Below are 27118 nucleotides of genomic sequence, written 5' to 3' on the forward strand. Positions count from 1 at the left end.
CAACAAAAACATAAATAAATGAAACTTTATTGACAGTTTCTGATTTTTTTTTTCCTCAAAAACAAAACAAAACAAAAACACCCAAAACCTATAGCACAACTTGAGAAAAAAAATGATTTATCTATGAGAAGTCAAGAAGGTTAAAACAAGAGAAAAACCGAGCTGAAACATAAAAGTATCGAAGCCATAAGATATTTAAAGCATTTCGTGTCAAAACTCAGCAATGATCTCTTGTTGGAGGGGAAAGCAGAGATGGAACTACAGTCTGAGTCAGAACAGTTCTGACTCCTGTTCATGCTATGGGTACTGCCTTGCTGTACTGGTTTCTCTACTTGTAAAATGGCTTCTTTCACAAACCGTGTGGAAACCCATAAATGATTTGCAGTGAAACAGAATATAATGGAAACACTCTAAGAGTAGTATTTGTATGTAGACCATAGAGGAAATTAAGTCATTCCATCTGCGAAGGCAAGACTCGATTAATTAATTGATTCCTCTCTTTCTTCTGGGAGCCTGGTCGATAATTAATTTGCAAACATGTATCAGCTGAATTAGGGAGTGTCTGGAAATTAGAGAGCTTCATAATACTTTCAACATAAGCTGTAGGGGAAAAAAAAAAAAACAGAGAAAATAACCTAAGATACAAGAGGAAGTTTGAGTATTGGATATTGGTCACTGCTGGCAGAATGTCTCAGCAGGTGGTGATGATTGTAGGAGCAAGTATAGTGACAATCTCCTTGTGTTGCCCAAGGGAAGCAGATAATATGCACTTAGCCAAGAGGGCAGGAAGTTTTTCTCCTGCACACTGTTGTTTCTGCTGCATCTTGGGGTGAGTAGACTGTGGCCAAATGTCAGAAGCCAACCCAGCTGCTTTCTTACTGCTTGTCCTTAGTAGGCCAGGGGGGAAAACAGGATGGAAAAGATAATGGGTCAAGATGAAGACAGAAGTCACTTAACTAGTCACTGTCATGTGCAAAAACAGGCTTGGAAAATTAATTTATTGCCTTTTGAAATAGTGGGATAGTGAGAAACAAAACACTTTCGGTTGGCTCAAAATAATTATGCCAAAATATCTTAATAATCTTTGAGTAAAGGGAACCAGTCTTACTCTTTTTGCTAGTAAATGTTCTCTCAGATTAGTTTGTTCCCTACCAAAATTTAGCAGTGTAAAATAAAAGAAGAAAGAACTGTTTCTTTAGAACTCAGATTTCTAAAAGCTTAAAAAAATATTGAAGTGTAGGGGAAAAAAAAAAAAGAACCAAGATCTTGCCAAGGGGTGGTTCCCTAAGTAACTAGTCTCTCACTTCCAGAATGTGGGTCAGTGTCTTTCCTAGTCTTCCTACCTGTGTGGGTGGAAGGAAGGCTTATTGTGGTGACTGAAAGACAGGAGCGTATCACCTGCTAAAGATGTGCCATAAATGAAGAAGCTGCCTGTTCTTCATCACGACTTTTTGTACACCTTCTGATTCAACGAAGATTGCTTGCTCTAGATTAGCTGGATTTCTCTATACCCCTGGACCTGGTATGTTCTTGAATTATTATAATTGAACTTAATTTTAGACTGTTTTATATATAATTTATTACTATCATGAATGAATGAACATATCTTTTCAGCTTTGCAGATGGCAGTGTGGGTGTGAAACTCATTTCCAGTCTTAGTATTCCTGTAACTAGTTGTGTAGACATCACATAGAATGAAGGACAGTGGCCATGATGTCATATGCAGTTTTCGTTAGTTATTGAAAACTGTGCAATAATGGTGTTTTAAATGTTGGAAAAAAAAAATCATAAAAGTTCCTTTGGAGGATGGATGTGTTAAGGACATGCTGATGTAATGTTAAAATTGTAATTTTATATTTCATATTTATCCCAGATAAATATGGATTCATATTTATAGTGAAGTGATAATTCCGCCAATTAATAAACATCATTCACTGGAGCACACTGACATGATTTGAGATGTTACTCTCCTTGTTTTTCATCCATCTGTAACTGTGCCTCAGCTGTGCATTCAGATCACACTGCTGTGCTCTCTTTTCCACCAAGGAGGTAATATATCATTTTGCACAAGAACAGATGAGACACAGGTGCCTGTCTGGGTCTGTCATTCTTGCAGCTGAGTAATAAAATTCTGGCTGTGGAGCAAAGCAGATAGCTGCAAACATTGATGTCTTCACACATTACATTGATATTGGTGAAGGATTTTTGTCATACTTGTCGAAAGGGGAAACCAAAGCAGCCAGGTGACTTGTCAGGGTGAGGGACCACACTGCAGGCAGCCTGAGAGGTTATTCTGGGCACTGTTTTCTGTCACTGCCTGCCTGAACGCAGTGCAGCTAACCACATATATGGGGGCGGTGTCAGGAATGCTCTTGTATCCAGCTGCATAGATCCAAAGCTGGAGATACATAGAAGGCCCTGTGGCCCAGGTTTGGCCTGGACCTCTCTATTTCTTCACATTGCAGTTGAATGAAGATGTCCCAAGCCTTCAATGGTCTCAACCCTTATCTTTAACAAAAAGAGGAAATGTAGAAGACAAGGGGCACTACGGGCCCTCCCGTTTTCCTCAAAAGACTGAGTTGAAGTCCTTACCCACTCAATGGGCCGCCAGTCCCACACCCCAATGGACAAGCACAGGTGGCTATGAAGGGCCTGCAGCTACAGGTGAGGGTGTGCATGCCTGTGTGATGCTGGGCTACCTCAGAAGGCTCCCAAGTCTTCAGTATTGGCTTCCAGAGCTGCAGCCAGGGTTGCCTGCAGGCTGAGGCCAGAGCCCGTGCCTCGGCAGGCCTCCAGGAGCCCGAGGTGCCTGAAAGGGAGATGGCAGTGGGAACGCTGCCCAGGGTGTTCTGCATTTGTCTTACCACACACATGAAGCAACAGAATTGGTCCCCAGAGGGTTTGAGCAGGCAGTTGAATTTTGAATGGAGAAGTCTGAGGCTTTATCTCTTTGTAACTCGCTTGTATTACAATTAGAGAGCAGATGGCCTGCTTTTTCTTGCGCAGCTTTTGCGGATATATTCTTATATGGCAAGGGTGGCACAGTTGGATGATGTTTCATTCATTGATTTAGATTTTCACAGAAGTTTTTGGGGGTGTACTGGCTGATTTTGCTGCCAAAATTTAAAACCTTAATGGCTTACTACTGCCAGCTTGCATGGCCTAGTGGTGATGTCTGGGTATCTAAATGGAGAGGAAGAACACCAGGCCTTGCTTTTGTTTGCCTTAAATAGCACAACAATGATTTATTGACTGTGTGGGGGAAACCAGGGTTTGTTCGTGTTCTGACATAATTTTAACCCATTTCTGCTATAATAGCTTTTATAGTACTCTTTGAAGTTCAAGGGGGCAGAAAGGGCTTAGTGGTCATAGATTGTCAGGCTAAGCATGCTTCTGGCAGCTGTGAAAGGACTTAAAGATTAACCAATAGTTTTCTGAGTTGTAATATTTGAAACACGTTCTGGAATAAAGTTAGCGTCAAAGACTTAAATGAGACAGCATTTTGCATATGAACAGCCACCTTCTGTTTGTTGTGAAATTCTTGGTTAGCACATGAGCTGGTTACTTTTACCACCTCCCCTTATCAGAAAGGTGAAGGATCTTTCAGGATGTCATTGTTTTCATCTGGAATAGCCAAAGGTTTCACTTCAAAGATTCAGTAAGAAAGATTGCACGTTACTCATTAAGTCTGCATCTTGTCTAATCAGCAGTGTCTGTGCCTCCTACAAACCCAGGACCAGACTCAGCTGCTGCGCAGTGACTTATTCCAAAAGCTATTTATGGTGAGACTATTGCTGTATATGCAAATTTAATCAAAAATTATAGCTCAGGTGTTCCGCTTTGATACTTTAATACATTGGGCCTCCTATCTCAAAGTGAACCACACAGAGCTGCAACTGCAATATAATCTGTGCTTCACCTTTTGTACCCTTTGTTAAGAAAGGGAAAGGAGCTCTTGCAGCAGAGGAAATATCTGTTGTTAGTGTCCCAAGTGAAATCATTTTATTATTGTCATAAATTATTATATTTTTAGTGCATTTGGAAGAATGCACTAAAGGTCTCTTCCCTCTGAACAAAACATCTAATGCTAAACAATCATTTATTAGACCCTTATAATGCTGTTAAGGAATATAGCGACCTTGCTTTAGTGGCAGTGCTGTGGTCACTTAATACCCGATACTAATGCATGCTTCTCATACAGATAGGGTCTCCAAATCAAAATGTACTAATGAAAGTTGCTTCAACTGCATGGAAAGACAGCAGCTTTCTGATTGAATGTATTGACTGACTTTATTTATTGTTGTGCTACAGCTGTAAGATATTATTCTGTTAACGTCTGTGTCTCAAAGCTTGCTGGGGACACAGATGGACTTGTTCAAGTCCCAAGCAAGGATTGTGAAATCCTTTGTCTGAAGGACACAGATGAACAAGTCCAGGCAAGTCCTGGGCAAAAGTTGTGAGATCCTTTGTCTGGGGGATGCAGATGGGCAAGGCCAGGGGCAACTAGAGCGAGAAGAGCTGCAGCTGAATAGCTGTGAAGTGCTCCTTTGTGCACCTATCTCAGGATGATGGCCATCTCAGGGGGTACTCAATGACTCTTGCTCAAGGCCCATCCTTGTCATGTAGGCAGGAGAACAAGGAGGATAAAAGAGGAACTGAAAACCATGAGGATAGGTTTCTGACAACAGATTCCTCATGAAGAAGAAGAGGGATTCCTGAAGATTGAGGTGATTCCTGCATACTGTCGAACTCTCCTGTGCCTGCTGCCTGACCGCTGTTGATGCTTCAAGAATTGGCTCCTCGACTTCCTCATCTACCTGCTTGCTGTCCAAAGCCGGCCACGCTGCTTTTCGCCCCGTCCCCTGCTGCGTCTGCCCGGGACCTTCAAACACCGAGCAACAGGACCGCTGCTGGATCCTGCTGGTGACTATCCCCGCTTTACCCAACTCCTGCTTCTTTTCCATCTTTTCTATCGCCCTCCTTCCCTTCCCCGTCTCCCTGATTAGGTTTGGTAAATAAACTGGATGGAACAACATATGAACCGTTGTTTCTTAATCTCACGCCGGGTATACAGATATTAAAAGAACCTCATCTCCCTCTTATAAATTGGAGCGAGACAACAGCATTGTGTGAAATTGTCTATTAAGTGAAGAACACAGCTTATACGTCAGATAACACAGGCTGCATAGGGCAGTCTGACAAAAACAGTGAAATTAGCACTTTTCCTCCACCTCCTGAAGGACTAATGTGCAGAATGTTCAGATTAACATCTCCCTGTTCTGCAGTGTGGGAGCATCACCTTCTTGAGACATTGCTGTACAGTACTACTCAGCAGTTCGGCCACTTGGTCTGGTGATCCCATTGACTGAGTCTGGCTGTGTTTAGTGTGATCGCTCCTAGCCAAAGACTGGAATCTCCAGGACCATGCTGCAAGGGCTGGAGGTCTTCAGTCACTGAATTTTCCAAAAATTCAGTTTTTGGAAGTTTACACAAGCAATCCAAAACTTACATCTGCTCAAAAACAATTTAGTCAAATAGATGAAAGAATCAAGAATCAAGGGCCAGGCCCAAAGTCTCTTTTTGATGAAAAGTTGGTAACAACCATATAGATAGATATATATATATGTATGTATCTGAATTTATGTAGAAACTTAGAAAATAAAAGAATGTAAAAAAAAACATCCTCCTTACATCTGGGAGCTCTAAAGTGAGTTTGAGAGACCTATGCAAAATATAGGAGGTTTTTTCTTGTTTCGTTTTGTTTTGTTTTTTAATGGTGAGCATTGCTATATTTGTTTTTTGAAAAGAGAATCTAAAATAGAGAACCTGTGGTTTTAGACTGCTCCCAGCCCTCCTGTTAGCTGGATGCGTTATGCAGAGAAAACACTGTGCTGTGCCAGTCAGGTTCACCCCTCGCAGATGATGGGCTGGCATCCCTCATGTCCTCTTGTGATTTAGGAAGCAGAGAAACAAGGTGTCCTTCCTTCCCTCCCTCCTCTGTCCTTGCATGCAGCAAGCACAGCAGCAGTATTGATGCTCTGCTGAACTTCAGTGTTCATGAAAAATGCATCAAGTGATGTTAGCCCTCCTCTCCAGTAAATAAAGGCATCATCCTGCTTCCTAATAGGCAGCTGAATACTAAACTTAATGTTGGTTCATCATTTTTACTCAGGCTTTTACGGAGTCCACCTGACTTGAAGCTTCACCTGAGCTGAAGCTCACCTCATCTCCCCTTCACGTTTGCATTGGGTCTGTTTGTGTGTACCCAGCAGAAGGGTGAAACAGGATTGATTTGGAAATGCTGGGATGTCAGTAGCTCCAGAACATCCTGTCCTGCCCACAACCTGGGCTGCACCTCCTCACTGACCCTTCCTGTTTGGTGACCCAGATGCTTGGAGTAGAGCACAGCACTTAAAAACATTTGGCAAGTGCAGTATCTGCCTGAGAACAACACAAGTGCCATTTGCCGTCCTTTGCAGAAAGAAAAGCTGCTTATTTGTTTAGGAAATAGAGGCTATAATGTTTAACTTGTGATATTTCAGTCACTTCCATGGCAACAGACTCCAAGAGAACAAAGCAGGACTTCACCAGATCATGTAAGAGCTTGGAAATGGAATAGAGGAAAACAAACATAGCAATACTATGAGGTTTCCTTTAACTTTTGAATGTTACCTCTGTTAGTTAACTGATAAAGTAATCACTGAAGTAATTGCTGTACTGCTGAACTATTATGGACAAATGGCGTTGGCTTCCCCAGTGCTCAGGCATCCTTGTTTCTGTGAGGGTGGGGATGTACCAGCCCAGCACGGTGCCCTTCCCTGCCCAGCACCTCACACTGCCCTGGGACATGCCCAAATTCCAGCAGATGCCCAGCAGTATGTAAGTACCTAAGGGGCAGCACTAGTTAGAAACAAGGGTTCAAAAGCACTGGATTTTTTCGTCTCTTTCTGTAGGTCTCAGATTTGGCCTTATCTTAAAATCTGGCATGGCTCATTGCAGAGCAGACTGAGTCAGAGGTTGCAAATCATGGAGCTGAACTATTGTGCACCTGCTGTGTATAAGGGCAAACCCCTTATGTTCCCAGACCAAATCAGATCCAGTCACTGGGTTCTTAAAATCTTATTCTTTCGTTCTTAATCGGTCAGTGGGACCGATTTGCTGTTGTGTTTTTGTGTTCTGTGTACAATATATTCCATTTCCTTAGGCTCGCTCATGCAAATAGCACCAAAAAGGGCACAGTCCCCAGGTATCCAGTGGCTCTTTTTTTTTTTTTTTAAGGAAAAAATAGATTTTGTTTTAGTAATAAAATCGTATATCATGCATCTTTAGTAAATAAATCAGAAATTGCTACTACAGGATGATGTGCCTAATAATAAAAAAGACACAAAAGGCAACTGGGTTTGTGTTTAACTTCAAATACAAATGATAGCATTTGAGTCAATTATGATGCAAGTAACTGGGTAAGTAGCTCCATAAGTGAAGCCTGAACTTTTAAAACTTTAATTAAGTCTATTGCTAGAAGTGTCCCACTTAGATAAACCAATTATTTGTGAAGAGTATTTCTGTCATATCTCTGACAGTGTAGCCTTCACCCTGAGGAGCGCAAGGAAGTCTGTGAGGTTTGGTCATTTTTGGCAAACAACATAGGGACTGTCAGATTTCACTGCAACTTTCAATTTTTGAACCTGCTGGCAAAAATGAAGTGTTTGTCAGCCCTGATAGCCTAATCATTTTCAGTTTTTCTCTCACTCGATGGCTGCAAATCAATGCAAGGGGCTGACAGCCAGACATCTCAGCTCAAAGGTTTACCCTTCCTTGCCTTCTCTTGCCCAGCCCTTGCGTACTCTGGTACTCATGCCACAAGCCTTGTCTAAGGCAGCTTTGGGAGTAAAGAAGGGAACCTGCTGCTCCTCAAAGCTTTCAGTACATGTAATTTTATACTCTGCCTTCAGTAATTTCAGCTTATTCAGCAGAAGACACAATAAGGTGATTGTAGGAGCAGTGATCTCATTCTGGTTGCTGGAGTATCGCAGAAGTCTGTGCTGCAGTGTAGTGTTTGGTCCAGCATGAAAGTAGGTGTCCCTGGCAGCATGGTTTGTATGTCACATATTTATGTGTCAGCATGGTTTTCAGTTCATTCCTTCGTATTATTATTTCATATTGTTTTTCATACTTACCTGATACAAAGCAGACACTTGAGGTAAGATGCTTCCTTCCCACTTCCGTTTAGGTCTTGAAACATTACTCTCCTAAATGCAGTTCTTCAAAGCAGAATGTTATGAGCACATCAGGAAGGTTTGGAGTAGGGAAGCAAAATTACCTGGAGGTTAGAACTGAGGAAATCTGTTTTCTTCTGAGTGACATTTGGTCTACTGATAATCTACAACATGTCATTCTGTGCTAAATCCTCAGTCTCCAATTTTGGGCACAATTTTTTAATATCTGCAGTTGGAACAGAGATGAAGAGCTGTGCTGAAAGCCCTCAGACATCAGGCAGGTTAATGCAAGCAAAAGTTGCCCAATGCAGCTGAATATTGTGACAGCTGAACCTAAACTTTCAGGTTCTGACTGGAAATGAACCTTGTTGAAAATGAGCCCCTGACACAGGAGCTTTCCTTATGACAGGCTGCTTTAGAAAATTCAGACCTTCCACTCTGTGTGCCATGGTTTCTGCTTCAGTAAAACAGAGAAACACTGAGATGTGCCTTGAGATGCTCAGGTAGATGATACTATGCCACTGCAAAGAATTTTATGCTTCTTTTGATAGCCAAATATCTACTTTTGCAGGTAAATGACCTGAATAATTATTTCCTTCGTGTCAGAAAAACAGCATTCTTTTAAAATAAATTGAAAAAGGAGACATTTTTAGTTCAGATTGCATTGTAGATTAAATGGTGCTTAGACTCTTGACAGCAGTCCTAATTTTCCCCTCACTTAGTGTAGTGGTGAAGTCAGTTTTGTTTTGTCTAAGTCAACAAAAAAGAACACCTAATGTTGTTTTAGTTATTTTCTTGCATTTTTCCCCTTTCTTTTGAAGAAAAAGGCAATTTACAAGCTATAGAGAAATTAGGCATTAAACTCTCAGTGCAGTGCCCCCTCAGTTTTGGATTGAGCCTTGTAGGCCTGACTGCAATATAAATAATTTAGCACAAGCATAAGGATGATTTCAAAAACATACCCCTGCCCCCCAAACTGAAACTTTGATCCAAGTTCATTTACTTAGATGATTTAATAACATGTGCTGTTCTGTAGTGTAAATTGAGCGTTTCTCTGGAGGCGTAAGGTTTTCCTGCCTCTTTCACTGTTCAAAATTAAATAACTGAGAAAAAAGAAATGATTTTCAGAATTCAAAGGAATTCGTAGCAAATTGCATCTTGGTTCACTTTTCAGAGTGGAGCACTGTGAAAGCACTTGGAAGCCATGGATCTTCATTGTTTCTGCTGTTGATGCCATCCCCTCCCCCAGCATTTTTTACCTGCTCTTGAGAAACAGAGCAAAGGTTGCGAGTTCTTCAAAAAATTACCATTCTGTCTGCCTTTGTTCATGAAAGTTTGTGTCTAGCTGGTCCTAGAAGGCATCAGGAAAGGCCAAGTGCACTGACATCCCAATGTTTGCCAAATGCAGCTAGGAGAACAAGGATTATTTAGTGTGGAGAAGAGGAGGCTCAGGAGAGACCTTATCGCAGTCTACAACTGCCTGAAGGAAGGTTGTGGAGAGGTGGGGCTTGGCCTCCTCTCCCATAACCAGTGATAAAACTGGAGGGAATGGCCTCAAGTTGCACCAGGGGAGGTTCAGATTGGATGCTGGGAAAAACTTCTTTTCTGAAAGAGCGGTGAGGTATTGATACAGGCTACCTGGGGAGGGGCTGGAGTCACCGTCCCTGGAGGTGTTCCAGAAATTTGCAGATGTTGTACTGAGTGACGTGGTTTAATGGACATTGGTGGTAAGTGCACAGTTGGCTTATAAGATCTTAGAGGTCTTTTTCAATCTTGATGATTCTATGATTCTATACTAATGTTTTATTCTCTTATTTTATCATTTCGGTACATTTTGCATCATGATTGCACAGTTTATTGAACCTAAAACAAACATGCCAAATTCATTTTCTTCGGTTGTCTCTCTCTGCTTTCAGTTCATGTGCAGTTTTCTTTACAGATAATTCCAGGAATTTTAGGAATTCCTAAAAAGGAATGTGATTTTACAGCAGACTGACAAGGACACCAAGCTGCAGTCCTATTGAGGAGCCCAGGTCCTCTTAGGCATAAGCTAATTGCATACATTCATTGTGTTGGACTCAAAACAAAGGGCTGTGGAAAGCTGGGCCCTCAGTCAGTATTTATTCAGTTAAAGACATAAGCTGTTTTACAGAAATTTGGGAACCCAGCTGCTGTTCTGGATGCTGATGCTCAGCAGTTGAGCAACTTGCTGTTGCTTGGAGGAAATGAGAAGTACTGCCCTGGGAACCATGTGGCAGCACTGCCTTGGCTGGGCCCGGTTGCACGCTGAGCCCCACAGCTCCTTGTGTGCTCCTTGACAGTTACATCACTTCATCAGTCCTTGAACCTTGCATCACTGTTTCCATCCAGCACTTGCATGAACTTCCTTCAGTATCTGCTGTTATATAATTGGGTTTGGTATCGGGAACATTTTTCATACTGTCAGATCGTCAGAGCATTTTAATTTCTTCAATGCTGTCTCTCTGGCTTTTGTTGTCCTTTTAACCCTTGTGTCAGTGACTGTCTGTAATGGTGTCGGATCATCGGATATCTAACACGCTGCTTCATCGTGGTTTGCTGAGAGAAGAGAAACATTCCAACTTTTTAATTGTGAATGAGAGGGAAGAAAGTGAGGAGAATCTCTATGAACCATCTTTTATTCAGAGGATTTTTAAAAGCTGTAAGTGGGAGAAGTGAGCTTAATCTCTTACTCTTCCTGCAGGAGGAATCCAACGTGTCTCAGCCTGCCTTTGGGTAGGAAATAACCCTTAAACCAGTAAACCTCAGGAACATGATGCTACCTTTTATTTCTCATTATCCAAGGAATGAATGAAGATTAATAGGACTTTTTAAAAAGTTACCTATATTAGAGACAAATGACCCAGAGGGCTTGATTCCTTGTGAAAGCTCTGTTCAGCTGCAGAGATTAGCCATCATTAATTAGTATTAGGTGAGAGTGTTAGTGCCTAATCATTACTTCTATCATTGCTCTGCTTTCAGTATCGGTATCAGGGGGCACAGATGAAAGATGAACATTGTTTTGCAGTGATTCAATCTGCAGCACTGAATGATTCTGCAGGTCTGCATCTGGCTCTCTCCAAAGTCTGGTGATGCCCTTACATTCTGGGACTTAATTTGGGGTGAAATATCTCCCTTTGGAGTTTGTTCACAGAGAACAGGGCTGAAGTGCACCACCTCTGTGTATGCATAGGCATGGGGTGTCCTGTACATCTGCCTGTGTGGTCATGTCCCTGCACTCCACGTCCCAAGCTCCTGCTGTCTGTGCTGGCTGCTGTGTACCTCAGGTCCTGCAGAGCCAGGGCAGACAGCTCTCAGTCTCATTATCCAGCTCTAGTCAGCTATTCCTTCAGCCCCAGCAGCACAAACTTGAGTCTAGCTGAAGACCAAGGTGGTAAAATAGACAGCATTTCTCTCCCTGGTTGCTCTGCAACCAGCAGCAGGAGGTTTCTTGTTGTTAGATCACCCTGACGCTTTGCAAAGGAATGTGGAAGCACTGGACCTTGTGACAGAGGAATTTACAGGTTGCTTGATTTGCCAGGAGAGTTTTCCAGAATCTGACAAAAGCACTTGTGAACACCCCATCATCAGTTTTTTGAATACCTTGGGAAATGGGTGCATGTCTGCCTGCACACACTACATATATATCCCGTAAGTGAGAGCTGCTGCCACTACCCTTTGGCACATTGGGCTGCAGAAGGTTAGCAGCACTTGCTGTCTTTGTGCTTTTAGAGCATAAGGACCCTAAAGGAAATGGAAGCCCATTTGGTGGATGCTGTTAACACACACACCAGAAATCTCCACTGCAAACTATCTAGTCTCAGAAGTCAGAAGGGATGGATCTGGTCTTGGAAACCATGGTTCAGGCTGCCCTACAACCTCCTGGCTGGAAGGACTGCCTACAGCTGGAGTAACAATTTTTTTCTAATATAAGAGAAATTGACCAGGGATAATATAGTATTCTTTTCCCGTGAAAATTACTGTGTCACATTAATAGGGAAGGGGGAGAGAAAGGGTTAATTTCATTGAAATACTGACAATGTGTTTAAAAATTATCCAACAATTGGCCAAGAATTTCATTTAAGCTACTGCTCTTTAATGTGCTTTGTAAGAACATAGCCCTTGAGAGCCCAGGGCTGCTGCTACTCGCTCTCCAGCAGCACACACAATTATAGTCTTTTTTCCTGAAGTACTTGCTGCTGCCCCTTCATAGGTAAAGTAGCAATCACTCAGGACATGCCATAGAAAAAAATGACCCTCTTCTGGAAAGGTCTTACTGGTAATTTGTTATTGTTATTGTTATTCTGTGATAGCTGGATGAAAAATTTGTTGAGTACGAGGAGAAAGAGAGCAAACACAGTTGAGAATTTAATTTGGAAGAGCCAGAAAGACGGGAAGCTTGCAGGGATATCTGAAGCTCATTCCTACAATCTCAGTCTGTAAATCTTTTACATGTGAGTCGGCTGAATGTTAATCTTTGCAAAGATTAAGAATAAAGGTAGTGACCTGAGGCCAAGGTGGACGGCACAGTGATTAATGTCTCTCTATAACTAATTTCATCAAGGAATTTCAGAGTGCCACATTTTAAATATATTTGAAGCTGTATATAATCCTGCTCCTGCATATTTTCTTGGGAATTGAAAATATATGACAAAGAAAGTCATTCATATAAAATATTGATTATTATATTAAAACACTATATTATAATATTATCATCATATTATAAATAAATTACTATTGATTTAAAAGATATTTTGAAAGAAACTTGCATCCCTTCCTTCCTGATTCACAGCCATTGGATCTGAATGATCTGATGTGAATTCCCTGGCCCGAGCAGATCCTCTGGGCAAGCAGGTCATTGGGGTGGGCAAAGGCAACATGTTTCCAGTTCATGGGAGAAGTCTGTAGCCTGGCTACCCGAGCAAGTTTCTGTGTTACTGTTATTGATACCACAAGATGTAGTGTGGGCACCTTCCAATAGCTGATGTGTGAACCCACCTCTAGGCTTTGTTGCAAAGGCTTTGTGCAGGGGTCTGGGCTCAGGTACATCTGTGAGGCCATTGACCCTGCTCCGGAGGTCTGGTCTCACCTGGCTGAGCTGGAGGGAGCTGGGAGCCCCAAAATTCATCACCAGGACCAAGAGTCATCTGCAGAATGTTTCTAGGCTTTGGATGGAGGGTGTCCGATTAAAGAGCACATTTCAAGCATCCTTACCATGCTCAGATAGCTCTTCTTACACGTAGCCATTTATGAGGGGAATCAGTATGTCTTCTGTCCTCCCTCCATCATAATGAACTGCTGGGGTACTGTGAATACCCTCAGTGCAGTGCTATAATTGATGAACAGATTTTTTATTTCTTAGGTGCCCACTGTACACTCAGAACTCCTGTTGGCTTCAAAGGATGATACAGATAGGCTGTAAATGAACAATTGCTGAAGATGTGAAATGCAAGACTAGGGAAAGAGAAACATATAAAATATCTTAAGAGGTTTAGTACAGGCTCAAAATTACTTTTAACAGCAAAGTAACAGCATTTTTCTATGTTTTTCATGTATCCTCTTAGATATAATTAAGAAGAATTCTGATTCTTTCCAGAAAAAGCAGCAGGGCCTTGCAATCTAAATTTGCAGCTTCTTTGAACTTGAAATAAGTAATTATTTCAGAAGAAGGGAAAAGGGATGGTTGCTAATCAAACCTCATGATTAGTATTCCCCGATCTTTCAGTCTGTTAGAGTTCAATACCGATTCCAATTCAAATGATGAAAATTGGAAGAGCCTTAAAATAGGGTTCAATGTCATTGTGGACCTGATTTCTGTATTTGGGCTATTTTAGAAGAAAATATTAATGATTAAGCAATTACTGATTAATATTTTTCTCTTCTGATTACATCAATAAACACATTACAGGATTCAGAGGGAGATTTATGGTGAGTGGTGAGGGTTTTTTTTTTTTTTAATCTGGATTTTAATATTTAATCACTGAAATTTGTTTTCTTAGAAATACATGTTTCCACTGAAATATGTGATTTTCTTCTTTGTTGCTTAAATAATGATATAAATGTACTCTCTTGTTGTATGACTGCTCTTTTATCCCACAAGAAATGGTTTTCTTGGAAGGAAAAAACACTTAGAACATGGCACAGGAAGCCTCCTGATGCACATTATGGTGATTGCTCTCAGATCTAGTGAAATAGTAAATTGCAAACACTTTGTGTATCTAAGTTAAGGTAAAACTTGGAGTTAAAAGTTGGTAATACCACCAACTTCACCAAGCCAAGCCTCTATGGAGCTTACTGGGTATTGACAGAGGTCCCAGAGCAAATTTTAAAAAGAAATATATTCAGATAGCTCTTCAACAGCACATGCCAATTTTATTGAAAGTCTAGTTTGCATGAGAAGATGGGTGTACTTGTCTACTTTGTTTTGCAACTAGATTTTTTTTGAGACTCTAGATTACTGAGAATCCCTGAGTAAATATGTCTGCATTTATTGTTCAAAATCAGTGAAAGATTAGGAAGTAAAAGCTTGATGAAGGTAAACCAAGCTTTGATCTAGCTACGAAAGAGAAATAGTCTCAGGATGTATCAACTAAATGACTGCCACAATTTTATTGATTATAACCTAATCACAGGAAGACAAAGGATGACTGAAAGTTGAAGGAAGGAATGAGAATAAGAGAACTGAAGATTAGCTAACATATATACTTGTCAATGAGAAAATTTTGGATGAGCTCATCTGGCAGCTTTATAAACACCATAATGAAAAGTAAATAAGATTATTGATAGAGAAAGATGTACTTCCAAACTCAGAAATAATATAAAATCCAAACTTTATACATAACTAACCATAACATAAAAAGTTTTTTTTTCACATGATTTTGCATGTGAAAGTTTATGGAGAATAAGATATTAGTTTTAAGTCTGGGACCAAGGCAGGAGAAGATCTAATAAAGAATTCCAAAATTCTGCACTAAGAAGAGAAAATGGTATTATAATCCTATGGCTTGAATGTAGAGAGCACGCAGGTAATGTAGTGATACATGAAAACTGATCAGTGAAATGCCTCTTGGGAAAGTCAATCATCTGAAAAAACCACCAACATTTCTCTTCCTGTCAGTGGGAAAACATGATGAAGAAATTTAAAATAAATTTAATGGCTTTTAAAGTATATTAAAGAATGGAATTTAAAAAGTACTTTTTTTCAGAAAGTGAAAAACTTGAAATCATCAGTGACTATAAAATGAAAAAAAAAAAAAAAAAAAAAAAAAAGATAAAATTTAGGAATTACCAGTTTAGAATAATCACTCCACCAAAGCATCTTAGTCAGTGACACTGATTGGTTACAACTTCCTCTGTACTGCTTTTTACAGAATATGTCGATCCTATTTTGTGTTGCACTCTTCTTTGCGGTAATTTATCCTCCGTTCTTCTGAGGAAGTGGAAGCTCAACGTTTTTTTGAGGATAAATCAAACATAATAGTCAATGATTTTGCCTGATTAAATTCTTTCCTCGAGAATAACACAAACTGATCAATCATCTCAGATAAAAGTCAGCATGGTTGATGACATTACCCTGCCATCAACACGCAGACAACATCAATTGCAGAAAGTATAATTATACCACTTCTAGTTAGCTGTCATCTCTTGAAATAATTAAACAACAAAAATCTCTTAAGCTAGCAAACTACTGATGAAATGATTTAAATATTTTCCCCTCTCATATTGCTTTCCCAACACATATCATTATGGTACAATATTATAGACTCAAATTTTAGTTGATGGAAGACCACATAAAGTAGATTTTGCTGTCATAAAGGAAAGCTCCCTGCAAACAAGACCACATTTTACAATCAGCAGTACCATGCTAGGCAGACTTCTTTTCCTGCTTATTTTGCACTCAGTGAGATGAAACTTGCAGTCTTCCAAGAAAGAAAGCCTTTTTCTGGGAGTCATATCATGCCATTAATTTTGAAGTAAAATTCATCTTCCAAAATGACACAGATTAAAAGCATGCTCAATTAGGTGGCACCTGAGTTTTTATAGGTCAGATTATCTGGTGAAAAATTGTGAACTATTTTCACAAACATATTTTGAAATTCATTGCCGAACTTGTTACGTAGAAGTTAGGAGAGTTTTATTAGCAATTAATGAGATGAAGGGAATTTATATTTACAGTAGCACATTGATACAAAAGAAATGTATATCTTTGAGTGAGGAGAATCCTGAAATGTGTCTATAAACACTCTAGCAGAGCATTAGACATCACACTTGGCTTTGCACTGTGTTACAGAGCCTTACCCAGACTTTGGGAGTGCCTGTTCTGGGAAAAAGACTTGCCCAAGAAGACACACTCTATGTTAAAGATTCTCATGCACACAACAGTCTTAGATTCACACATCATCAACTACATGGCCATCATTTAACAAGAAGAAACATGGGCATCATATTTTCTGGTGGTTCCTTCATAAAAAGGACAATACTGAGCCCGGAAGATTGGTCTTAAAGAAATAAATAATGTATGATGTGGAAGTTGCATATCAGTTTTCTCAGGCAGGTTTCCAGAATGGGTTCCAGTACGTGGAATTGATCTCACTTGGTTAGTGTCGTGCTGCAGCCAGGAAATACTCTCAGCAAAGCTAATATAGCAGAGGCACAGAATTGCCATGATGAAGCTAATTTGCTTCCAGTTCTGAAGCTAAATTGTCTGCTGCTAGTTCAGAGGTGAAGAGCAACATTATTGAGTTGTTTGAGCCTCAGCTAAGCTATTAGTGTGTTCTTTATGTATGAGAGAGATCATTATTTAACCCATTCTTACTTTAAAATCATTTATATAATTCATTTGTATTTTACATTTTTTACAAGCAGATATGGATGTAGTTTACATGTAAATTGCATTTCAGAAATGCCACTCTGTGTCACTATATTAGATCCTGGGCAGTGATTCTGGTGCGAATCCTGGAGCCCACAGGAACAGAGCCTACTTGGGATGAGTATAGTGGGAGAGTTCAGCACTATTTGGCATCACTAGAAGAGAGGATTTAGCTTCATAAGGAATTGCTGAAGAACTTAAATTGATGCAAGGAACTAGACTATGAGTACAGGTCACGTTGCAAAATCATGGCAATAATGTCCTTCTAGGCACTGTGGGTTTCTACTCAAAACTAAAAGGAGTGATACACTGAACTTACAGTGAATAGAGTTTCAATAGGTTTTAGTCTTTAAAATTTTTAAAGTCAAGAAGTTTCAAGTTGCTAGGTTTTGCTTCTTCTTATTTATTTGCTTTTACAGAGTAAGGAATCTTGATATCTACTCAGCGCATATCACATTCTATCCTTTCAGAAGTACAGCCTTAATGTACATGAGAAATGTCTCTTCTTCTCTCACCACATGATGAAAACAGATGTCATTTGGTTTCTATGAACTGCTTCTCCAAAAGTTGTCAGTAATCTCTTCCAAACAGCTATCACTTTCCCAGCAGTTCTGTAACTTTGGAGCAGAAATGCAAGGAAAATTGGAAGGAGAACAGTGCTTTGTAGGTATTTTTTAACTGCTACTCTTTAGAAAATCAAGCTGAAATCATAGGAATACATTATCCAAATTATTTCAGAAGCTTCCATCCTCTGACTGGTGATAAAGTCACATGTTGTCCAGAGTACTGAATATCGTAATGTTAGAATTCTGTGAAAATGTTTTCCCCTCATTGCTCTGCATGTTGGTTTTCATCCTTTTCCATACAAATATCATTGTCCGTGATAGCATTCTGCTAAGCTTAGAAGATAACGTTCCTTAGAAGACAGTTTAAAAAAAGACCAATGGGAGAATTAAAAAAAAAAAAGAAAAAAGTTTTACATGCAACATAACACGTTTCCATAAGGTTTTGTGAAATTTGAGAATTTTTAGGGCATTTTGGCAGAGGTGGTTGCTAAACCACTCTCTGTCATCTTTGAGAGGTCTTGGAGAATGGGGGAGGTCCCTGAAGTCTGGAGGATAGCCAATGTCACTCCAGTCTTCGAGAAGTGCAAGAAGAAAGATCCCGGTAATTACAGGCCAGTCAGCCTCACCTCTGTCCCTGGAAAGGTGATGGAACAGCTTGTACTGGATGTCATCTCCAGACAGCTGGGAGAAGAGGAGGTTATCAGGAGTAGTCAGCACGGGTTCACCAGGGGGAGGTCGTGCTTGACCAACCTGGTAGTCTTCTATGATGTTGTCACTGGGTGAGTAGATGGGGGAAGAGCAGTGGATGTAGTCTACCTTGATTTCAGCAAGACATTTGATACTGCCTCCCACGACATCTTTATAAAAAAGAGGAGGAAGTATGGGATAGATGAATGAACACTGAGGTGGGTTGAGAACTGGCTGACTGGCAGAGCACAGAGGGTCGTCATTGGTGGTGCAGAGTTTGGTTGGAGAGCTATAACTAGTGGTGTTCCTCAGGGGTTGGTGCTGGGTCTGGTCTTGTTCAACATCTTCATCAATGACCTTGATGAGGGGATAATGGCCACCCTCAGCAAGTTTGCTGATGAAACGAAGTTGGGAGGATTGGCTGACACGCCTGAATGCCATTCAATGAGACCTGGACAGGCTGGAGAGCTGGGCAGTAAGAAACTGGATGAGGTTTAACAAAAGTAAGTGTAGAGTCTTGCATCTGGGGAGGAATAATTGCATGCACCAGTACAGGTTGGGGGATGACCTGCTGGAGAGGAGCTCTGCAGAGAGGGACCTGGGTGTCCTAGTAGATGACAGGTTGGCCATGAGCCAGCAGTGTGCCCTCGTGGCCAAGAGGGCCAATGGCATCCTGGGGTGCATTAAAAAGAGCGTGGCCAGCAGGTCAAAGGAGGTGATCCTCCCCCTCTACTCTGCCCTGGTGAGGCCTCATCTGCAGTACTGCGTCCAGTTCTGGGCTCCCCAGTACAAAAAAGACAGGGATCTCTTGGAAAGAGTCCAGCGGAGGGCCACGAAGATGGTGAAGGGCCTGGAGCATCTCCCTTTTAAAAAAGGCTAAATGAACTGGGTCTGTTTAGCTTGAGAAAAGAGGACTGAGAGGGGACCTGATCCAGGTCTATAAATATCTGAGGTGTGGGGGACAGAGTGGTGAGGCCGGACATTTTTCAGCAGTGTGTGGAGACAGGACAAGGGGAAACAACCAGAAACTGCAGCATAGGAAGTTCCACAAAAATGTGCCCAAGAACTTCTTTACAGTGAGGTGACGGAGCACTGGAACAGGCTGCCCAGGGAGGTGGTGGAGTCTCCTTCTCTGGAGATGTTCAAGACCTGCCTGGATGCCTACCTGTGCGACCTGCTGTAGGGAACCTGCTTTGGCAGGGGGGTTGGACTCGATGATCTCTGGAGGTCCCTTCCAACCCCTACAGTTCTGTGATTCTGTGATTCTGTGATTCTGTGATTTAGTTTGTTGGAGCAGTTGTCTGCCATCATGTTGGGTGCTCACTTGGAAAAGAGAGCACTTCAGCATGGAATTTCATCCCACCATCACACCTAAGTGCTAAATCTTAGATGTACTATTACATTTCCCCAACATCTGGTGCTTTGACTCCCTTGAGTGTTTTTTATAGAAGGGAATATTGATCAAAGCCAAGCACATTCATATCGTTTTTTCTCCTCACCACTGATTTGATGGGAGGTCCTCTGTGGTGGGAGGCATCTGTGACTGCCCACTCAGTTCTGCCACTGATCCTTGACATAATACTGATTGTTTTCACTTCCCGGCTTTCCCCTCTCTAACAGGGAGAAAGGGAGGGAAGAGAGTTTCTTTCTCCTCAAATGTACTTTCTGGAGATGTGAATTAAATGTTCAATCCCCAAAACTGTTACGCTTTTGAGGAAAATGAATGAGATGTAAAAATGGGAAGCAGCTAGGCAAAATTTCCTGAGACTTTTGATAGTTTTGCTGAATATGCAAGATCTTGGGAAATTAGTTCTCATGATTTAATTTCCATGCTTTCCATTTAGTAAACATATATTCTCAATGGCATCTTTCAAAAGGTGGCAATCAATATTGGGTTTGTACTAAATGTAGTTACATTTCTCCAGCAAAAAAAGAAGCACCTTGATCCCAGATGTTAGTGAATAAATATACAATTGGTAGAGGTGCGCAAGATTTTGTTTACAAGAACTCTGAAATCCCAGCCATAGACAGTATTACTTTCTGCAATGTCCCAAGTCTCCTGCAGCCATTCTTGATTTCATAAAGATGTTTTTGGTTTTTTGGTTTTTTTTTTTTTTTTGTTTTTGGCAAATAGACAAAGAATAATATATATCTGTCCTAGCAGAGAAATATTAAATTTTGTGCTTGCAGTGCACTTGCCTAGGGCTTTTTATAATCAGTGAGGAGAAGCAGCCATCTTTAGAGTGCAAGTCACTTCAGTCTGGTGCAAGCAGCTCTGTTAAGCAGGCTGAGTACTTACTGCAAACTGTGAAAAAAATAGATTACTGTAACTAATATTGACAGGTCATGTAAAAGTAGAATTGAATTCCACCACAGTGCTAACTCAGACCACTTCTACAGCTTTCTTCTCTGCCCATTAAATTTTTCAGAATATGGTAACTTCAGAATTAAAGCTCTCAATTCCTTGTATTAAAATGTTTACTTTGTTGACAGTGCCTCTTGATTTTATCATCAATGAGTATCATCTTGACAGTTATCAACAATTTTTTTTTAAAAGCATAAATCACACGAAATCTTTCAAAAGTTTTTTTCCTAATGTTATTTTGCCTGTGTTTTTCTTTCACTTCCCTTTGGCCCATAATTTACCCCACTTTACAGCTGTTGTAAAGCTATATAGCCTTCCTGTTATAACAAGTAGTTATGTAGTAATATAACACATACTTTGCTTCTAGATACACGTATACATATACATATATTAGATGTGCTGCTGAAAAATATTGCTTACCATCTCATTCCATAGAGGTATCCTGCTAATCCCAGATGGTCAACATTTGATAATGAGATACTGATCTTTTTCCTGATTTCTATCCCCATGTTTCCAAGGATTCTGCCCTGCTGAACCATGTGCTAAAATTTTGTATGGTTTTGAAAATTTTTGGGATCACCATGTAACTGGAACGTTCCTCTTAGTTTCGTAGAGTAGTGTTGCTATTTGTCCACAGACCAAAAGTAAGATAGAGAGTAGCAGTGTAGCTTACAAGGCTGTTGACAAGATAAAGTTGATTGACTTGACTCAGCAGCTAAGCACCACCCACAAGAGAGAAAAGGAAGAGCAAAAGTGAGAAAACTCATACATGGAGAGAGGCTAATAAGCAAAGAAAAGAGGAAGAACAGAAAATCCTAGTGATGCAAAGGCTTTCGTTGTCTATCTGTCCCATAAGCAGACTTGTCCCCAGCTAGCAATATCTCAGTATCTCAAAACATCCCTCTCGTCAGTTTTTATTCCTGAGCATGACAACCTGTAACATGAAATGTCCTTTTGGCTGTGTCCTTTCACAACTTCTTCCACATTCCTAGTCTATGCTCTGAGAGGGCAGACTGGGACAAGGTAGAAAGTCTTGATGCTCTACAAGTACTTCTCAGTTATAACACTGGTATGCTATCACTGCTGTTTTAGTCACAAATCCAAAACACATCACCATATAGACTGCTGGGAAGAAGACTCCAGCCCAATCAAAGCCAGTACAATCTACACCCCTTATTCCATATCACCTGCATTGAATCCAACAGTATGCAGTGAATCCTTGTTAACAACCACTTTCTTTCCTGTCTTCCTTTGATATATATGCAAATATTGCTCTGTTTAAGGGCCACGACTGTAAGATTTTCTTAATATGTGCATTGACTTTATTCAGTCCAAGACTTGGGCATATCTTTTGATGATATTTGTTGCCAAATAGTTTTTTCAACTCACTTGATAGAGAAAACTCACAAGCTGACTGTAACCTAGAATATGCATTCTCCAGAATCCCACAATGCCTAGAAAAGTTGAGGTTTCTTTTTTGTTACTTAGTTAATTGGTTATTATGCTATTGATCATATCTATTGAGATGTACAAATGCTAATTTTGCTATATTTTTTCCCCCCAAACTCTTTGTTATGTAGATCCTTTGATCTTACTTTGTTTTACAGCAAAACCAGCTTTCAGGAAAATCTGGATTACTCTTCTCCCCTTTTTCAATAACTTCATCTGCTGTGTTGCCTCAGACAACGTGTCATTAAGAATGAAGGAGAAATATTGGTCCTCAGCTGAGCTCCAAACACAGCTAACTTGGACAAAGCTTTGGCGTAAAAGTATCACAGCCTCACAGGCCTTCTCAAAGTCTAAAAAGATAAACTGCAAAAGTCAAACTGGTTACTGAGAAAACACAAGGAAATTGTCCACAGCTGTCTCAAGACTAAACAGACGTAAATAAAGTATACAAGAGGGAAAGGGGGTGAAGGATCAGTACCAACACAGACTATACAGCGGCTGGTGTGATGGCAAATATTCTTTCTCTCCCCAAAGTTCACCTTTTTTTTTTTTTTCCTTGCTGCTAACAATAATATCTCAGATCACATTAGAACCTCTTTCCTCACCCCATGCACAGATGTATGTTTAAGGTCCTTTTAATCAGCTTTCAACATCCTTATTTGTTTCTGGATCCTGGCAACAGGGAAAGTTTTGTACACTCCTAAGTACTCTTCTAGAACAACTTTTTTTTTTTACCAGCTGTTCACTCAAATGTAATTTTCCCTTGAGCATTTTTTCTGTGCTTGTTTGTGGATTTCTCTTAGTTTCTCTAAAAAGTGTAATAAAATGAAATGAAATGCATTTATTTGATGTTTTATTGCTAAGCTAGTTATACCATAAGAGAAGAAAATTTTACATGAGGTATTTTAGCCAAATTTCAGTTCCATGTGTGCCTGACCAATTTTCTAGGAACTTGTAAACCTCCACAGTTTTTCAAATATATGGCACTTCAGAACGTATTAAAATACATTCCAAAGCAGTTCTCAGATTACTGCATGAATTCTCACCAATGAATTATGGGTGAATTTTTTTCTGGAACTGTTGACTTAAATACATATCTAAAGTCTAAATGTTCAACTCTTTCACTAGCACCATGCTCACAGTGCATTCCTTTTTCCATATCAAAAATAATTTCATGAGAGAATTGACTGTCATTTACTTTTGCAGATACTCAAGCAAAAAATATGTTGAATATTCCAAACTGTCTGCAGTTTGCCTTCCCTTCTTTTTCCTAAATCCCTCTCCACTGTTTTCTTTTTCTGATATTTTTCCTTGATATCTACGATTGAAATATATTGTAATCTACCCAAATTTATTCTCCCATCTTTATGTTGTTCCTTTACAGTTGTTCTCAGACACAAATCCTTTTTTTTCCCAAATCTCAAACAATTCATTTGAAATTTCTGGATATTTTAAGCTTTCGTGATGCTGGTACCATAGTTTACCTCTGTGCTCACTGTCTTTGAACTCTTTACATTAGGATTGTTTACAACTATGTACTTAGAATAGATCTTTTCAAGAGCTACTAATTCACTAGAACTTCTTTATCCCGTACATTATCTTCTCAAGATGTCTCGGTCTCAGTTCTTTGAGTTGTGCCAAGCGTATCTTCCCAATTTTTTCTTTCTGTGAGTTAGCAAAGGCTATCATTTCATGATTGCTTTCACCTCCAAATTATTTTCCACCTTTGGGTTTTCAATTTCTTACCACCAGGCTTGAAATACTGCTTTCTTAGCAAAAACAAAGTCCTATCTTCAGAAACTAAAACTTTCTTCCCAACACTAGTAATCTCAGCACTTGTGCTGTCTGTATCCTGATACAATGGATCCATATAATCAAAAGTTATACGGATAGCAAAAATCTACCTTATTAACTGGCCTTTTCGTGTTTCAGAAAGTAGCTCAAGGACTCCTTCATGCCTCCTCTTTCAGTCTTCTACTTCACTTTAGATCCTGAGCATGAAACAGTGTGTTTTTCCCCTTTTGATCTTTACCCACAGACAGTGTGTGCAAACCTCTTTCCTATCTTCTCTTCTATATTTGATGCTATTCTGTTGTATAACAAACACTGTGCTATGTTTCTTTTATTGAAAGCAGGAAAATCAAGCAATAGATTGTATTCATTTTTTATTGTCTTGAAAATTCTACCATTCTCAGAATTCTTCAAAGTTTTATGTGATATACATGGAATGCTTTATCCTATTTTTCCCCAAATAAAAGAAGATGAGAAAACAATCACATGCTTCTTGACAGGCAAGAGAAGCTATTGTTCTCATGTATTTCAAATTCTGAAAAGATAGAATCAGTAGAAAGATTAAGGCTGAAATGTGCTTCTGGGGCTCATACAGTCCAAGCATTTTTTCAAAGCAAAACCAAGTTCAAAGTGAGGTCAGGATGCTTAGGACCTTGTTTCAAGTTCTGAAAACATCCAAACATGGAGATGAATATTCTTAATTCTGTCCAGCAAAATTATCTTATATAAATTTCCACATCATGGCACAATTGCTCCTGAACACATGTTCTATATACATTAGGGGTTTGATTTCCCAAAGAAGCCAGCATTGACTCTGAGAACACCTGAAATATTTGGCTATATAGTTGCCTAAGTCCGGTTCCAGCTACATAGACTTGTTATGAGGAAGGGCACAGGGAGAAAGTCATGAGGAGAGAGGCAAATAGCCTTGGTTTATGATGAACACTTATCTTATCAACCTACTGTTAATAAAGTCACTAAGACCATCAAGAGCAAGATTTAATTTTAACTTGTTTTACTGGTCCACTTTAGCAATGGCTAAAGGTGATAGTTTGGAAAAATATTAATCAGAGTTAGTTATTTAAAGTCAGACCTATCTTTTCAGCAGTTTCTTCAGGAAAGTTCAGCACCAGCCATCAGCCATGAAGATTCTTAAATACCTCCTGGTCTACCGAAGGTTTCTGCTCATTGTCCTCACCCCACTGCTTTTACTTCCTCTCCCACTTATCATCAAAACCAAAGTAAGTGACCTGCTGTGAGAGGTAATTATTTTGCACTGCTATGTAAACCTGAGATTCTCAGATCTTTTCAGAATTACTTCATTGTGTTTGCATTGTGGACTTCTTGTTTTGGTTTGGTTTGTTTGTTTGTTTCTTTGGTCAGCTCAGAGTGTTTTCGTGGAAATACACAGAAGGCAACAGATTTATTCTAAGACTCCATACTGGTTGTATGAAGTTCTGAATTTTTTTTTCTTGTTTAGGAAATGCTTTTCTTATTTAACATCACCTAGACTCCCTTGACAATCCTGTCCTCACCCTTACGTTTTGGCCACTTTTAAACAGTTCTGTATGTTTGACAGTGGAGTTGAACTGACAGATGCAATTACCTTTTCATTTGATTATGTATTTTGTTAAGTTCATCATCAAGTTTTATGATAGCAAATGACTGGAATGAATGACCTGAGAGATTTTCTCTGATTTTCATATTAGATGCTATCCTCACATCATAGATACTGATGACAAAATCTCATTGATTAGAGTGGAGCCAAAATTTGACCTATTATTGACTGCAAATACTCCAAGAGGTTTAAATGTGGCGTTCTGTATGCAACTTTAACTGTCAGAGAAGACTCCAGAATTACCTACATGGTTAAATAGGCTTGAAGGAAAAGAAGGAAAAAGCAGCTGTCTTTCTGCTCTTTCATAAGAGGTGGAATTTAAGTAATCTTACCGTCGCTGAAGACATTCTTTAAAACTAATTACATACAGTTTCGTACCTTAGCAAGATTGCCAATAGCAAAAATGTACCCTGAATCCAACTCCCTTAAGTCACACCCGTTACACGTTACACGTCTAGGTAACCTTTCAGCTGACATAGCCAGACTTAGTGCAGTTGTGATTTTTTTCCTGCGTTCCTTGCTCTTATCAGTGCTTTTTGTATTCTAGGAAGCAGAATGTGCATACACACTGTTTGTAGTTGCCATCTTTTGGCTCACAGAAGCTTTGCCTCTGGCTGTTTCAGCTTTACTCCCTGCCTTTATGTTCCCATTGTTTGGTATAATGGGATCCAAGGAGGTAACCTTTTTTTTTTCCCCTGTAATACTAAATATTTCAATGTCAAAATGTCTGAAGAAAGAATCTGAAGGGTTCATCCATGGATTTGATAAGTGCCAGTCTCAATATGCCTACCTCAAGCTCACATACTTTGTCCTCAGGATCATTGTTCATCTTTGGTTTTAATATTTTTTTCTAGATTGTTATTCAGTACTTAGATGCCAGTCAGTAAGAAAATGCTAGATAGAAGTAAAAAATATCTTTAATGCTACAGAAGTGATAGGATACAATAAAGACTCCAAGTTCAAAATGCTGAGTGTCCATCTTCATGTCAAAGAGATGACACCACAGATGATCTTATTGTAAATTTCTACGTTTAAAACTGTTCTTTTATCTGTTGGATTGGCAGCACTTCATTGGCTGGATTGTATGTTAGATGTGGCTGACAATCTTAGGATGTTTAGCACAAGTCTTGCTTTTCATTAGGCTTTAACACTATGCAACTTAACACACCATTATTTAGATTAAATGAAATTAAGAGATTTAATGAAATCTAACCATCTAAGTTTAACCAGTAATCCTTTTTCCCACACGCGTTTCAATGTCAGTCTGTATTGAAATGGTAATAACAAATACTAAGAAGGTGATGATGGTGATGATGACTAGAAGGTCATCATTTAATTTACAAAGAATTTTTTTTTTTAAATTTTATTTCAGGTGGCATCTGCTTATTTTAAAGACTTTCATCTATTGCTGATGGGAGTAATTTGTTTGGCAACATCAATAGAAAAATGGAATTTCCACAAAAGAGTGGCTTTAAAAATGGTGATGTTGGTGGGTGTGAACCCTGCATGGTACGTGCTAAGCAGTGTCCTGAAGGACAG

The 27118-nt window shown here is 39.7% G+C and overlaps 1 protein-coding gene across 1 annotated transcript in view; it reads left to right on the plus strand.

Annotated features, from left to right (window-relative positions):
• Positions 1-6856: 6856 nt before the first annotated feature.
• SLC13A1 (solute carrier family 13 member 1) overlaps positions 6857-27118 on the plus strand; it is a 42249-nt gene continuing 21987 nt past the window's right edge. The window contains exons 1-4 of the mRNA XM_042872592.1: positions 6857-6879; positions 25067-25202; positions 26127-26255; positions 26952-27088. Of these exons, the coding sequence (XP_042728526.1) occupies positions 6866-6879; positions 25067-25202; positions 26127-26255; positions 26952-27088 (416 nt within the window). The 5' untranslated portion in view covers positions 6857-6865. The remainder of the gene's footprint in view (positions 6880-25066; positions 25203-26126; positions 26256-26951; positions 27089-27118) is intronic.

Source organism: Lagopus leucura, unplaced genomic scaffold, assembly GCF_019238085.1.
Source record: "Lagopus leucura isolate 7727_CA_CO unplaced genomic scaffold, USGS_WTPT01 Super-Scaffold_100008, whole genome shotgun sequence".
NCBI classification, from domain to species: Eukaryota; Metazoa; Chordata; class Aves; order Galliformes; family Phasianidae; genus Lagopus; species Lagopus leucura.